Source organism: Lepidochelys olivacea, assembly GCF_965140295.1.
Source record: "Lepidochelys olivacea isolate rLepOli2 genome assembly, chromosome: 25".
Taxonomy (NCBI): domain Eukaryota; kingdom Metazoa; phylum Chordata; order Testudines; family Cheloniidae; genus Lepidochelys; species Lepidochelys olivacea.
Window position 1 is genome coordinate 12,324,632 of NC_140435.1, and position 16,131 is coordinate 12,340,762.

Genomic DNA, 16,131 nt, shown 5'->3' on the forward strand with positions numbered 1-16,131 from the left:
TGACTGGCTCCTTACACACATAACTATAAAGTACAGGAAAAAAAAGCTGCGTGATCTTGGGGGACTTTAATTTGAGGGACATATGCTGGAAGTCTCATGCTGCCAGTACTAAAACATCCTTGGACTATGTAAATACTATACATGTCAATTTCCTAACTCAAAAAGTGTTGCATTCAACACAAGGGAATTCTATATTAGACCTTGTCTTGATAGATAAAGAGGATCTGACTGCAGAACTAAAAATTAATGGCAGCTTAGATAATCATGACTTGATTACATTTATAATATGCGAACAAAAAAAGTCCAGAACAATAATAGCTGAAAACAATAAAAGCTGAAAACAATTATGAGCTGAATCAGCTTGGAAGAAGAATTTAATCAGAACATTGTGCGTGGTAATTGGGAATTGTTTAAGAACACCTTACTAGATGCCCCGAAAGCCATAATCGAGGAAGAAGGCGGTACTGGTTAAAAAACTTAGAGGCTTAGAGGGGAAGTGAAGGCAGCTATAAATTTTTTTTTTAAAAAAACACCCCATAATAAATGGAAGGATGAGGAAGTTGATAGCAATGAATATAAATCAGATGCTAGAAATTGTAGAAAATTGACAAGGGAAGCAAAGGGACACAAGGAGAAATTTATGGTCAGCAGAGTTAAGGACAATAATAAGTTTTTAAAATATATTAGGAGCAAAAAGAATCCTAACAATGGCATTGGTCCATTACTAGATGGAAATGATAAAATTATCAATAATAATGCAGAAAAGAAAGACATGTTCCATAAATATTTCTGTTCTGTATTTGGTAAAAATGCATGATGTAGTCATCATTTGATGATGAGAACACTCTTTCCATTCCACTTGTATCTCTGGAGAATATAACAGCTACTAAATAGCAGCTACTAAAGTTAGGCATTTTAAAAATAACTTGCATCCAAGAGCTTTAAAAGAGTTGGCTAAGGAGCTCACTGGACTGTTAATGTTGCTTTTCAGTAAGTCTTGGAACACTGGGAAAATTCCAGAAAACTGGAACAAAGCTAACATTCTGCCAATGTTTAACAAGGGAAACAGGATGATCCGAGTAATTACAGGCCTGTCAGTCTGACATTGATCCCAGGCAAGATAACGGAGTAGCTGATTTGGGACTAAATTAATAAAGAATTAAAAGATGATAAAGTAATTAACGTCAATCAACATCGTTTTATGGAAAATAGATCCTGTCAAACTAAACTGATTTATTTTAATGAGATTACAAATTTGGTTGATAAAGATAATAGTGTTGATGTAACATACTTAGACTTCAGTAAGGCATTTGACTTGGCAGCACATGACACTTTGATTAAAAAACTAGAACAATATACAATTAACAGGACACACATTAAATGGATTAAAAGCTGGCTAACTAATAGGTCTCAAAAAGCAATTGTAAACAGGGAATCATCACTGAGTGGTGTGTTTCTAGTCAGGTCTCAGAGGGATTGCTTCTTGGCCCTACACTATTTAGCACTATTATAAATGACCTGGAAGGAAACATAAAATCATCCCTGATACGATTTGCAAATGACACAAAAATTGAGGGAGTGGCAAATAAAGAAAAGGATGAATCACTGATATAGAGCAACTTGGATTGTTTGATAAACTGGATGCAAGCAAATTATGTGTGTTTTAATATGGCTAAATGTAAATGTATACACCTAGGAACAAGGAATGTAGGCCAAACTTTCAGGATAGAGGATTCTATCCTGGGAAACAGTGATTCTTCCGAAGATTTGCGGGTGTTGGTGGATAATCAGCTGAATATGACCTCCCAGTGTGGCACTGTGGCCAAAACAGGTAATGCATAAATGGAGAATCTCAAGTATGATTGGAGAGATTATTCTACCTCTGTATTTGGCACCAGTACAGCCACTGCTGGAATACTGTGTCCAGTTCCAGCATGCATAATTCAAGAAGGATGTTGATAAATTGGAGAGAGTTCACAGAAGAGCCAAGAAAATGATTAAAGGATTAGAAAACCTGCCTTATAGTGATAGATTCAAGGAGCTCAATCTATTTAGCTTAACAAAGAGAAGATTCAGGGGTGACTTGATTAGTCTGTAAGTACCTACATGAGGAACAAATATTTGATAACGGGCTCTTCAGTGTAGCAGAGAAAGGTATAAAACAATCCAATAGCAGGAAGCTGAAGCTAGACAAATTCAGACAGGAAATAAGCTGTACATTTTTAACAGTGAAGGTCATTAACATTTGGAACAATTTACCAAGGGTCTTAGTGGATTTTCCCTCACTGGCAATTTTTACATCAAAATCGGATGTTTTTCGAAAAGATCTGTTCTAGGAATTATGCAGGGGCAGTTCTCCAGCCTGTGTATACAGGAAGTCAGACTAGATCAAAGGTTCTCAAAGTGGGGTGTGTGGAATTTATTCAGAGGGGAGGGCGTGAGAAACTTCAGGAAGAAAAAAAATAACCACCTTACTATGCACAGGGACGTGCACAGCAATACAAATCTGGCCACTTTTGGAGGGACACTTTCTGTACCCCTGAGGCTGCAGGAGCTTGCTCTCCCCTGGTGGCCAGAAGACGGAGAAGTGGTCATCTCCTGTCCCAGCCCAACCCCAGAGAAGTGCGTTGCCCCCATTGGTGGGGGAGGAGGGGCGTGTCCCTGCTTGCCCTCCCTTGCTCTGACTGTGCACATTTTATTCGCAGCAATAACTAGCATCGCTGATTCATCCAGACATATCAGGCCCTCAGATGGAGTTGTGCATTTGTCTTTAGATGGCGCTGGGCATTTTGATGGATTTCTGTGAAGCTTGCCTAGCATTATGCAAAGTCATTGCCATCTGAACCTGAATCCATTTGCTATAACGCATTGTGCCCGTTTAATTGTAAGCACGGACGACAAGCGCCGCTTCTGCTTTTGCTGTTATTACAACGGATCTTCAGCTCATTCTTGCCACAGGAAAAAAAACCCAACTCAAGTGAAAAAACAAAGATGTCGAAACAGATTCAAGTGAAGCACCCCACCACATCTATCGGTAGATGTACTTGTGTGGTGGAAGGGGTGGGGGTGTAAATTACTACAGACACAAACAAGGGGCGTGCGAGCCAAAAAGTTTGAGAACCACTGGATTAGATGATCACAATGGTCCATTCTGGCCTAGGCATCTATGAATTAGGAACTTGCTCATGGGCCATTCAGCAAAAGTACTTTAAAAGCTACCAGGAGGAATACTTTGCAACTGCCAGAGATACCTACAGCCTTCTGGGCTGGGAGCTCGTATGCCATGCTCTGCCATGAGGCTGGCTAGGAACTCCTAAATCTATCACTAAAGATGTAGAAACAGCTGCACAACTAGTGCTCCTACTGGAAGGACCCATACATCCAATACATTCCTACAGCATTTCCTCTCGGGAGCTCCCCACCCAGGCAGTGCTCCCACACCATTCCCTACGGCAACACCTGCTGGGAACACCCTCCCAGCCAGCGTATACACCATTACCTATAGGGCCTTCCCATCAGGATGATTTACAAGCTCTTCTTGTCTGAACCAAGAAGCTCATGCATCTCCTCCCCATAAGTGGGTTCATTTCCATTAGCAGGTTGGCTTTGTTCCGTGTTGCAGCGGTTTTAGATTTCTGGGACTAATAAATAACCACCCAGTAGGCAGGAAACATTTGGAGGCATCAAAAGCAGGAGAACAACGACAGCGGGCCCTGGACACACCTCCCCTCCCTCCCCCGCCAGCCCCCAAAACACACACTGTGCTCACAGAGAACGTTTCAAACAGATGAAATGTAACAAGAGTCTGTAGACATATCCCTTACAGTGGGGACTGGTATGAGAGAACGAACGGGAGACAGGGTCTTGAGGGAGAATGTGGCATAACCTGGGGGTTCTCACCCTTTTTCTTTCTGAGCTCCCCCTGCCCCACCCTCCCCAACATGCTATGGAAACTCCACGGCCCACCTGGGCTGCCATAACTGTTTTTCTGTATATAAACCCCCTGAAACCTGCTCATTGCCCCCCTAGGGGGCCTGGATCCCCAGCTGAGAAACACCGGCATAGGCGAAGGCCAGAAGGGGCCCAAGGGAGAACAGGTGAGGGAGGGACTTGGACAAGGAAAGGGAACTGGAGAGCAGCCTGTCACGCAGGAGCTCAGCTTCACTACATCAAACGATAGGTGCTCTCCTGCAACCCTGGATGACAGGGATTAGATTTCAGAGAACGATGGAGCCTTCCTGAGCTGTCCATAAACGTCCTGAGAAGGGAGTTTCCATGGGACAGGACAGAGCAGGGCTGAGACAGAAAGGCCACCTGAAGCATTTGAGGGAGGAAAGGAGCGAGCAAGAGCGAGAATGTCCCAGCACAGCCCCATCTACTCAGAGACGGCTGGGCACAGTTCCTGCGCAACTGAGGAGAAACACTGCCACGGGCGCTGGGGAACGTAGTCACAAAGTGGGGAGCTTCTCCCACCCAGCTGCAAACAGAGCCACTCCCAGCGAGCTGCCCTTAATATACTACCCCGGGCAGGTGAGGTGCACCCCCAGGGCTGCTGACCAGAATCAGCGATACTTTGGGAGCAGGCAAAGGTGAGCATTTGTGCCTCAGCCCCACTACTCGTATGGCAACTTTGTAAGAACAAAAGAATGGCCATACTGGGTCAGAACAAAGGTCAATCTAGCCCAGTATCCTGTCTTCCTGCCAATGCCAGGTGCCCCAGAGGGAATGAACAGAACAGAGAATTATCAAGTGATCCATCCCCTGTCGCTCATTCCCAGCTCCTGGCAAACAGCCACTGATGGACCTATCCTCCAGGAATTTATCTAGTTCTTTTTTGAACCCTGTTATATCCTGGCTTTCACAGAATCCTCTGGCGAGGAGTTCCACAGGTTGACTGTGCGTAGTGTGAAAAAATACTTCTTTTTGTTTGTTTTAAACCTGTTGCCTATTAATTACATTTGGTGACCCCTAGTTCTTGTGTTATGAGAAGGAGGAAATAACACTTCCTTATTTACTTTCTTCACACCAGTCATGATTTTATAGACCTCCTTTATATCCCCCCTTAGTGGTCTCTTTTCCAAGCTGAGAAGTCCCAGTCTTATTAATTTCTCCTCATACGGAAGCTGTTCCATACCCTTCATCACATTTGTTGCCGTTTTCTGAACCTTTCCCAACTCCGATATATCTTTTGAGATGGGATGACCACATCTGCATGCAGTATTCAAGATGTGGGCATACCATGGATTTACATAGAGGCAAGTTGATATTTTCTGTCTTACTGCAGAACGGATGGGGGAGAAAAGGGGTCAGTAAGGGGAAGCTGCAGCAGGCAGACCTCATCACCCAGACAGCGGGTATCCTTCACCCTGCTGGCACCCCTGCACCGACAGGCCAGCATGCTCTTTACCTCGGAGAACGGTGAGCTTAGCATGGACGGTGATCTCCCCGTGAGCATTCTGGGCGACGCACTCGTAGACATTCTCGTCCCTGGGAGTCCGGAGGGGCTGGATCCTCAGGACAGCACCCGCGCTCTCGTCAAATTCAATGGTCTGAGACAGAAAGGGAGACAGAGGGATTGAGTACAAGGCCCGGGCCCTGGGCATGCTCTGTCTTGCCCACACAGGGGGCAGCTGCACACATTGATCCGGCTACAGCAGCTCCCCCTTCCTGCCCATCAGTTCTGCATTTTCCCCTCAAGACCTGCCCCAATGCTCACGGAAGACAATGACAGCCTTTGCACTCGCTTCAACAGGCTCCGCATCAAGACCTGTGATTACAGGATTGAATCGCACCTGACCCCCCTGCCCGTTTCATTCAACAAAAGCTCCCCTGCTCAGCTGAAAGCCCTGGAACACCAGTGAAACGATGAGCCTTTGCAGGAGTATGGGGATGTGGAGACAAGAGCCGCAAAAACAGAATGAAATATTCGAGCCCCCTCTTTACCCCATCTGCCTGAAGAGCAGATGTCAGAATGTCCCTCCCAACCCACAGCCGGCTAGCAGTGTAGAGGTCCCATTGTGGGTCAAGGCTCAGGGTGTCAAAATATGACTACTGCCCTCTCCTTGCCCTGCCACACACTCTTATTTAGATATTACAAATAAATTGGGTCTGGCCAGGAATGCCAGTAACGCTCACCCTGGGCTGTGGTGAACCTTAAAAAAAAAATACGGGCAGGGATAGGGGAGGTGTATTTAAAAAGTTGGCTGAGCTAGAGAAACGTCAGATTAAAAGGGCCAGTCCAGTTTGTGTTTCTTGGTGGAGAGGAAGAAGCAGCTTTATAATAGACACTTAAAAAGAAGCAACAAATGTGCCTAGTCTCCTCTCATTTTGCAAAAATCACACAGCTTAAGCCTCCAAGCTGTTAAAGGCTAAGAACTCACAACTCACTCCATTTATAGCTAACTCCCCCGCCCCCACACACACACTTTTATTGACTCCTTAGGGAATTCATGTAACAAAGCTGCTTTATGTCTGCTTTGCTCTTTTTACTACTTACACACACACTAATGTCGACACGTCAATCAGCGATGTGACGACGACAGCATGTGTCGATGTACCTGAGCTAACTCTGATCTAGCTAGCTCCAGTAACAACAGCAGTGAAGCTGCAGCAGCATGGACTAGTTGCTCAAGTACATACCTAGGGTCCCAGGTGGGCTTGTAAAGACCAGGCTGCCACGGCTAGATCAAAGCTAGCTCAGGTATGTCTATACCTGCTGCAGTCACAACTCTGACTGCAGCGGCGTGGACTCGCGTAGTTCCAGTCTGTCTCTTACCTCAAATCTCTGCGAGTTCACTTTCTTCCCCTTCTTGTTCCAGGTGACCCGGGGCTTGGGATCCCCCATTGCTTGGCATACAAAAGAAGCCACACCTCCTGACACGCCAATTTGGTCCACTGGTTTTTTAATGAACTCCGGGGGACCTTTAAAAAAACAAACAAACAAAAAACAGTAGATAAGCCCTTATAAGAAGCAGTCATAGTTAAAAAAAACCCACCATTCCTTATACTATCACAGCTATCTAGCAGAGCTGGGGAGTTACCGTGGAGCCTGTCAAGCACTAGTTTCCAAGGAGACACCTTTGTGGTGCTGCCCTGCCCTCAGTTTTACAAACGGGGCACCTGTTTCTTTGTTCTAAGTCTCTTTCTGGTGACTTAGAAGACAGAACTCAAATGTCCTGTGAAACTTTATATATCTTTATATGCAATGCTATAATTGGTGGGGGACACAGAGCCCCTGGAATAGGGGGAGCCCCTAGGAGGCATGGGAGAACAGGGGTGCACCCAGAGCCTCTGGCATAGGGGGAGAATGGAGGACACTGGCATGGGAGAGGGGGCACACAGAGGTGAAGAGAATCTAGGTGAGCATGGGGAAAACGGGGGGGGGGGAATAGGGGTTCACCCACATCGCTTGGGCATGAGGGACACTGCTATGGAGGGAATGGGGGCCACACAGAGCCCTTGCCATAGAGTCAAAGAATGTAAGACAATGGTATGGGGAGGGAGGGGGACGTGGCACGTGGCAGGAGGAATGGGGGGGACACACAGAGCCCCTGGCATCAGGGAGAGGGTGGGGATGAGGTGCACTGAGTCCCTGAAAAAGAGAGGGATGGGAGGGTGGAACTTGTGGGGGAACAGAGGGATGCAGGGAGCCCCTAGTATGTGCAACATGCTTCGCCTTCAGAAGCTAGGAAGTGTGTGACCCATTTTTGTGCGTGCGTGCATGTGTATTTTTATACACACACACACACACACGTATCCCCGTAGGTTGGAAAAGCGAGCTGACAACGTAGAGCAACAAACCAAATTCATCACCACTTGAAACAATCAAGTTGTCAAAACTCAGTGCACAGCCAGAGTTTGCAGACTGCTCCGGCAGCTTTCCCCCCAAGAGACTCTGCAGGCTTTTAAACCCAAAACCAGGGGATCTGCGCAGCTCAGAGAGGGGCCCAAAAGCCCCTCAAACGCCTCTCACATCCAGCTGCGCAGAGATGCAGGCATGCCTGATTAAAAAAAAAAACAAACACTCACAGCTGTGACTGGGTTTTATCCTTCCCTGGACAGTGACTCCCCTCCAAGCTTGAGAGCCTACAAGAGCACCTCTGAAGGAAGAGGGAGAGGGGAAGACTGGGCAAACATTACAAGCAAGGAAAGAAAGAGTCAAGGGGCTTCTGGCGGGAGGAGGGCTAGACAAGGAGGAGTCTATCTAGAACAGCGGTTCTCAACCTATTAATCATTGTGGGCTGCAGTGTTACCTGGGCCGCAGGTTGGAAACCACAGCACCCCCTCACACACATCCTCCCCACATTGCTGTGCCCAGCGCCCCCAGCCCAAAGACCCCTCCACAGAGTGGGGCCAGGAATGAAGCGCCCAGGTTGGCTGTAGGGTTGGGCAGGAGGGACCCTGTTGCGTGGAGCTGGGCGCCAACCCTGACCCCTGCTGTGTGGGGCCAGGTGGCAGCCCCGATCCGGACCCTGCTGTAGGGGGCTGGGCAGCAACTCCGGCTCTGGACCGCACTGCCCTTTAGCACACAGCTGGGCCGCAGGTTGAGAACCACTGTTCTAGAAACTCCCAAAGAGGCCTTCCTTCCGTGTCTGTTCCAACTCTAACCTGCTCTGCCAGCACAGTTTCCTCTACTCTAGTTAGTTTAAAATTGACTGAAATATTTACATCACAAGGCCACAGCTGTGTTCAAATAAAATCACTCAGATCATAAAGATGGCGCCTGTTATTCTTGTGGAAGCAGACCACACGACTGAAATGTGCATATTTATATGTACATATTCAGGGTCTATAAAGCAAGATGCAGACATCCTACCAGAAAGAGCGCTTCAGAAGAGGGTGAATGGGAGCCCAGGAAATGTCCCCGGTGAATTGCAGTGATCTAATGTGAAAAGGAAGTGCCCTCTTCTCCTTCCCAGCTCCATCTCCTTGCCGGGCAACTGGTATATAAATAAAAGTGTGTGTGACGGAATCAAGTATTTGTTTCCATGCTGGAGGTAAACACAATTTGTTGGAGCTGTTTATGTCCTGCTGAATGTTGTGTGCACAAGCATTAGATTTATAAATATCTAAATCTATATTTAGAGAGGTCACAGAGCTGCTCTTGCACTTTTACAGCTCAAGGTTGTCAGAAAGTCCTGTTGGAAACTCCTGCATTCAAGAATTTGTCATTTGCTTGTAAAAATCTGCTCTGGGCTAAAAATTAAATGCACAGTCTCTGCCCAAGGCCTTATCTCTCCCCAGTCCCCCTGCCTCCTGAGTTAACATCTGAAAAGTCCACACAGGTCAATTTTTGAGCTGTACCAGTGCAGCTGAAAAGGTCAAGGGCTTCTTAAAGACATCAAAGTTACACATTAGTCTTAGAATCAGATTCTTTACTAAAATTAAAAATCTAGCCTGTGACTAATCATCCATAATATCGACAATTATTGTAGAAGGCAAGGTGATCTAGTTATTGGAGCAAACTACTGGGAGCTAGGACTCTGGGGTTCTAATTCTGGCTCTGGGAGGGGAGTATGATCTAATGGTTACAGCAAGAGACTGAGAACCTGGACTCCTAGGTTGTATTTCTGGCTCCATCATCGACTCATTGTATGCTCATAAGCAAATCGCTTCATCGTGGCTCAGTTGCCCCCATCTGTAATCGGGAACAATAGTTACCTGCCTTGCATGGCAGTTGTGCTGCTAAATTGCATATAAAGCATTCTCTACAAATGGAAAGAAAATAAATTCAAGAGGAGTTACTGTTTCTAAAACTCTGGGTCCCTCAGATCCAGCATCTGCCTCTAATCTCTGTTAACCACAGCACCCACGCTGATTCCCACACTGGTCACAAAGGTGCCACCCACCCCAATCCCAATGAAGCGCAAAAAAGTGTTCTCCCCTTGTCATATGAAGTAGAAATGAGGTGGCTTCAGAATTCCCACATGCTGCCCAAGAGAGTCAGAAAATCCAGGGGCTTTGGTGCAGAATTCAGATCCAGCCTGCACCCGAATATGCAAGCTCTTGGTTAGAATCCCTGATATATTGTGTAAATGACTCTGGGAACCTTCATAACACACAGGTGCTATAAGAAAGTAAAAAGATATTAGTACAGGCAACCAGAGGGTCTGTGTATTTCTTTTGAAATACCAGGATTGTAGTTTCTTGATTTTTTCTTTTTTTTGGTAGTCATTCTGAGACTCATTTTTCCAGACATCACTGTCACATTCGAGGAGGTTTTATACCATTTCACCAATCCTCCCAGGTGGTCACAGGTGAGTGGATGGAAACACAAAAGCTGTCCCCTCACTGACCTGGTTCTGGAAAGCCACAGTGAATCTTACCCACAGCCTGATGCTCCTTGGGAGCAAGGCACGAGGGATTTTATTTTTTCCTCCGTTTCCTGATTAAAAAACCCCAGCTCTTTCTGGGAGAGCTTGAATCAAGGGGAGGGGAAGATGCTTCGATTCAAAGAACCTTCCTATTAGGAGAGGCTGCCTGTGGGGTTTGTTGCCGGAGAGATGAGGCTGCAAACACGCCTGCTGTGCACCTGCAATTTTTTTAAATTTTTTTTTTTGCACGGCTTAATGGAAAGCCCATCAACCTAAACAGAACCTTTCATTCCAATGAGGGCCCGCCCACCTCCTACTCACTTCCCAAAATGAACAGCCAGGGGCAACCAAAGCACTGGATGTTGACAGCAGACAAGCAACAAAACCCTTTCTTTCCTGCTCTGATTACGTTCAGGTGGAGGCAAGCAGCTTACCTCCTCCCCCTCTTTTGGAGCGGAATGCCATCCCTCTGACCTTGTCCCCACCCTGCCCCCAAGCATGTTCTGTTCTTACCTCTCGATTCAGGATCACTGCCTTGGCCAACAGCACCCAGATGCCTGGCAAGGACATTCTTCCCATCACCAGCATGGTGACTCTCTGTCTAGCTTGACCTGCTCTAGTACTTGGTAGGTGGGCTCTTTAGGCCCCTCTTGAGAAGGGAGCTGACCCACATGCAGCATCACCATTTTTGAGCATGCGTTGGGGCCTTTAGGAAGAAACGGGTTTGGGATCGTCAGCTCATCTCCCAGGCACACGTGGGTTTAGGGGACATCTCACTGGAGAGGCATGATAAGATGTCACTTCTGGTGGCCTTACAGAGTTAAATGACTTGATGGTGGGAGCACCACCGACTTCTCTCTCCTTGCCCAGTTCTTTCACGAGGAACCTTAAAGGAAAAGCTCTTAGCTCATCTTTTGCAAAGCCCTTGCAAGAACAAGCCACCTCCTTATGACACATGCAAGCTAAGAGAATCTGGGGAACTCTGTATCAAGAAGGAACTGGGGGGAGCCTATCTAACCCTATAAATCCCAATACCCCACAGGAGGTGCTGTCATGGGGCACAGTAAGCGATGAATGGGGGAAGAGGACAGGCCAGGGCATGCTTGTCTGAAACATCAGAAACTGAAGAAAGAGTGAGAAAGATTGAAAACTCAGAGTTGGTTTAACAAGGCAGGCGGGATTAACATATCTGAACTGACAGCTGAAGGAACAGAATTCAGTTGCTCAATCACTCCACCAAAACTTGCCTTCCTCTTTCCTGTCAAAGCTGGTCCCCAGATGGACACAGCAGCCCTGCAGCTGAGATCTTCAAGGGGTAAAGAGGACAAGAAAAATATTTAGCCCAACAGTGCAGTCTTTTGTTTATAAATATAACGGATGCAGCATGTACTTCCTCCACATAGTCTCACCAACATGAGACAGTCATGAGCTGGTTGTACATGAATCCAGGGCCGAGAGGGAAGTTTGGTCGCCTCCACTCTGCCGAGGCAGCAAACAAAAGTGCCAGACTGTGATGAGGGTTTTCGGGGATGTTAGCATCTATCCTGCTCGCTAGGAATTGGATGGGAACTACCGAATCTGTTCATAAAGGTCACCAAACAAACAGCCTTTGGTCACTACCAGCATAGGCTGGATCTGAACCAGTGATCTAGAGCTGAAAAGCCTTAAGTTACACACCTTGTACCGATCATTGTAGACAGTGCTATGTCGACACTAAACTGGGAGGAGAGGTAGATACGCTGGAGGGTAGGGATAGGATACAGAGGGACCTAGACAAATTGGAGGATTGGGCCAAAAGAAATCTGATGAGGTTCAACAAGGACAAGTGCAGAGTCCTGCACTTAGGACGGAAGAATCCAATGCACCGCTACAGACGAGGGACCGAATGGCTCGGCAACAGTTCTGCAGAAAAGGACCTAGGGATTACAGTGGACGAGAAGTTGGATATGAGTCAACAGTGTGCCCTTGTTGCCAAGAAGGCCAATGGCATTTTGGGATGTGTAAGTAGGGGCATTGCCAGCAGATCGAGGGACGTGATCGTTCCCCTCTATTCGACATTGGTGAGGCCTCATCTGGAGTACTGTGTCCAGTTTTGGGCCCCACACTACAAGAAGGATGTGGAAAAATTGGAAAGAGTCCATTGGAGGGCAACAAAAATGATTAGGGGACTGGAACACATGACTTATGAGGAGAGGCTGAGGGAACTGGGATTGTTTAGTCTGCGGAAGAGAAGAATGAGGGGGGATTTGATAGCTGCTTTCAACTACCTGAAAGGTGGTTCCAAAGAGGGTGGCTCTAGACTGTTCTCAGTGGTAGCAGATGACAGAACAAGGAGTAATGGTCTCAAGTTGCAGTGGGGGAGGTTTAGGTTGGATATTAGGAAAAACTTTTTCATTAGGAGGGTAGTGAAACAGTGGAATGCGTTACCTAGGGAAGTGGTGGAATCTCCTTCCTTAGAAGTTTTTAAGGTCAGGCTTGACAAAGCCCTGGCTGGGATGATTTAGTCGGGGATCGGTCCTGCTTTGAGCAGGGGGTTGGACTAGATGACCTCCTGTGGTCCCTTCCAACCCTGATAGTCTATGATTCTATGACAAGAGAGCTTCAACGGAAGAGCTTTTCAACGGGAGAAGCTCTTCAACGGGAGAGCTTCAACGTAGCTGCCACCTGTCGCGGATGTGGATTAACTGAGCTGATGGGAGAAGCTCTCCCATCAGCAGAGTAGCATCTTCACTAAAATGCTACCGTAGCACGGGCTTTTTAAATGTCGACCTGCCCCTCAGACTAGACTGATTCTCTAAGAAAATCATGCCAACCTTCCAGATCAATTCTTTGAGATACTCCTGCTGACCTAGGCTAAAACTCCCTTAGTGCTGGATTATTTAGGAAGAAGACAGTTTGGGAGATGTATAGACGGGTCAGGAGATAGAAAACAATGGCATTCTCTCTCTCTCTCCTATCTATGCCACACAACCAACATTTCACACGCTCCAGACTAGAACCTGCCCTACACTGAGGATGTTTGAGCGTTCAGCCCCACTCCCCATGGAAATAGGACTGGCCAGAAGCTGAGGAGCCCAAGCTTTAAGGGGACCTCCCTCTCAATGGAGAATGGAAGGGAAAGAAACAAGTCCCCACTCCACCACCATCTCTTCTATGGCCAAAGGACAGGAGGGAGAGGAAACCCATGCCCTGATTTTATCCCCACCCTGGAGCGAACTATGCCCCCAAACCATTATGGATGCCTTGTATGTAGAGCCCTCTTTAAGGCGGGGGGACACATGGGACCTGATGCTCTTCTCTGATAGTCGCCCGTCCCCCTTTCCTTCTCCTGGCAGAGAGTCCCCTTCACCCACCCAGCCCCCGGGTGCCGGCTGAGAACTGTCTCAAGGGCAGAGCCCAAGGAAAAAGCTGGAGCGGTCAGGAAAACAGAAGCAAAAGGAAGGTCTGGACTGCTCCGTCGCTATAGTAACCGGCCCACGTCTCTTCTCTTTAAGTCTCTTCTCTTTACACAGGCCTGGCTTATTTCCTCTCCTCCTCAGGTGCAAAGCGGGGGTGGGGGTGGGGGGAGTGCGAATCTTTCCAGTGCCACTGAGGGGAGGATGGCGCCTCACCCTGCTGCCAGCTCCCCGCTCCTGGGGAAAACCCCTGACGGCATCAAGGCAGATTCCCCAGGCAGGCCCCTTGGCTGGCAAACTCGCTTCCCACATGCTGCTCCATCTTTCCCCTTACCCAGCTCCTCAGGGTGCCTTCCCTTCTGGCTCACTGCCCTGGTACTGGGCTGGCGAGGAGAGGCAACGAGGCTGGCGAGGAAGGGGGTAGTGCAACCAACCGCTCTAAGATAGTTACCAGCAGGGAGATCTGGCCATGCTCTGTCCGAGCCTAACAAGGGACTTTTCAAATTGCCCAACTCCCTGTTGTTGCTGTTTACTGTCCCCATGGTTTTCTTAGCTCTTCCCTAGCCCTGAGGTGAGGTGGGCAGCTTCGGCTGGCTGACCGTAGGCTGGAGAATTCATCTTTGCATCCAGCGTCAGCTCCCTCCATGCCCCTCCACCTCCAGGAAACTGCCACAACAATGGACAACAAGTCAAGACAAACAATTTATTCTTTCAGCCGGCCTCGGGGGCAGAGAGCAACATGAGCCTGGCTGAAAGAGGCCCCTCGCCCACAGCAGCAAAAAAATCAATAGAGACAAAAGAAAGCCAGTTACAAAACGTATATTTAAAAAGGTTTTGCTTCCACTTTCCAAGGCCCCCGGTCTCTGCAGTCAGCATTGTGATGGAGGCCTACGCTCCAATCGTGCTGACCCAAGGAGCCCGCATGTGGGGACACCACATTTCAACTCCTACCCATGCAGGTGAAAGAACGCTCAATTATCCCCCAGCATGAAGAACAGAGAGAGAGAGAGAGAAACTAGACTGCACCTGAGACAGCCCGGGAAGAAAGCAAGAGCACAGGAAGGAACAGACATTCAGTCCGAGCAGCTAAGGTATAACCAATTGATCAAAAAAGTCTCCCCTCAACTGAGGTCCTTAAAATAACTGGGGGGGGCACCCTCACAGACCCCGCTTCTCTGAGCAATTTGCAATGGGTCAGCTGTGCCAGTAAACCATTTGGATATTTCCTTCTCCATTTTCTTGTATCGGTTGCCATACAAAGTACATCTCCACTAGAAAAATGGGTCAAGGTGAGGTCAGGGTGTGTTAGCAAACGCCTATCTTCTTCCTACCGTGGAGACGTTGAGCGGGACAAGGTGTACACTGGACTTTGTTCTCGTACGCCTCAACCAGCTCCAGGGGGGTAGCAGGTGCTGGAATGCTAGGGAAAAGGTGATATAGAAGCCCGGTTTTGTGGGTAAGGGCCTGGACAGACTTGGGAAACCTGGATTCATTTCCTGGCTCTGTCACAGTCTCTCTCTGTGCTTCAGTTCCCAACTGTAAAATGGAAATAATAATCCTTCATTTCTCCCACCCCATTGTCTGCCTTGCCTGTTAGACTCTAAGCTCTTTGTGAGCGAGAGTTCCTGCCTCAATTAGTGTGCACAGTATCTAGCACAAGGGGGGTCCCAACCTTGGCTAGGCCCTCACGCACAATCATGATGCAAAGAATAACGAATAATAGTCAACTACAGTCCCTAGAGCCAGGAATGCAGGGACTCTCACCAAGGTCAAACAACTTCACAAAAACAGAAGGAAGTTCTGGCATCTCCCACCATGGCTTGTAATTCTAACGGGAACATCTCCCTTGACAAGCTGGTACTCTCTCACTGCAGGCGTGATAAGGAAGGAGCCAGGCTGAACCAGTAAGAGTTCACTCCAGACAGCAGAGGAGTAAAAACATGCTCCTTTCCCTTTGTTCTTTTTGGGCTGAAACTTTCAGCTGATTTCGTGAAACACTCTCTCCATTTTCACAGCTGCCAACAGTTTTATGATTAGAAAAGGAGCTTCGCCGCCCCCCCAGTAACTAGATCGCTGGGCGGCAGCTTTAATCTCCACTTTTCACATCTCTCTCTGAGTTTGTAATCCAGGTGCCACTAAATATTGCATGGATGTTTGCTGACTTAGGCAACGGCACCCACACCCACAGCCTTTTTGGGTGTGTGTGCTAGATACATACACCTAGGGTTTGAGAGAGAAAGGGCAGAGACAGAGCTGAAGTGCTAGGGCAGAGTGACAGCAAGGGTAATGGATGGTGGGAGTGGGAGAGAGAAGAGAACTATATGGGAAGGTAGACAGGAGTTGGGTAAAAACAAAGAGAGAAAGGAGAGCTAGAGAGGTAAAGGGTGAGGATAGAGGATGACAAAGAAAAACGGGGCCAGTGG

The 16,131-nt window shown here is 47.7% G+C and overlaps 1 protein-coding gene across 7 annotated transcripts in view; it reads right to left on the reverse strand.

Annotated features, from left to right (window-relative positions):
- Positions 1–16,131, reverse strand: part of PTPRS (protein tyrosine phosphatase receptor type S) — a 247,059-nt gene that overhangs the window by 102,015 nt on the left and 128,913 nt on the right. For all 7 annotated transcript variants that reach the window (XM_084614680.1, XM_084614681.1, XM_084614682.1 and 4 more), the window contains exons 3-4: positions 6,776–6,921; positions 5,408–5,549 (exon numbers count right to left, since the gene is read on the reverse strand). In XM_084614680.1, coding sequence (XP_084470806.1) covers positions 5,408–5,549; positions 6,776–6,921 — 288 coding nt within the window. The remainder of the gene's footprint in view (positions 1–5,407; positions 5,550–6,775; positions 6,922–16,131) is intronic.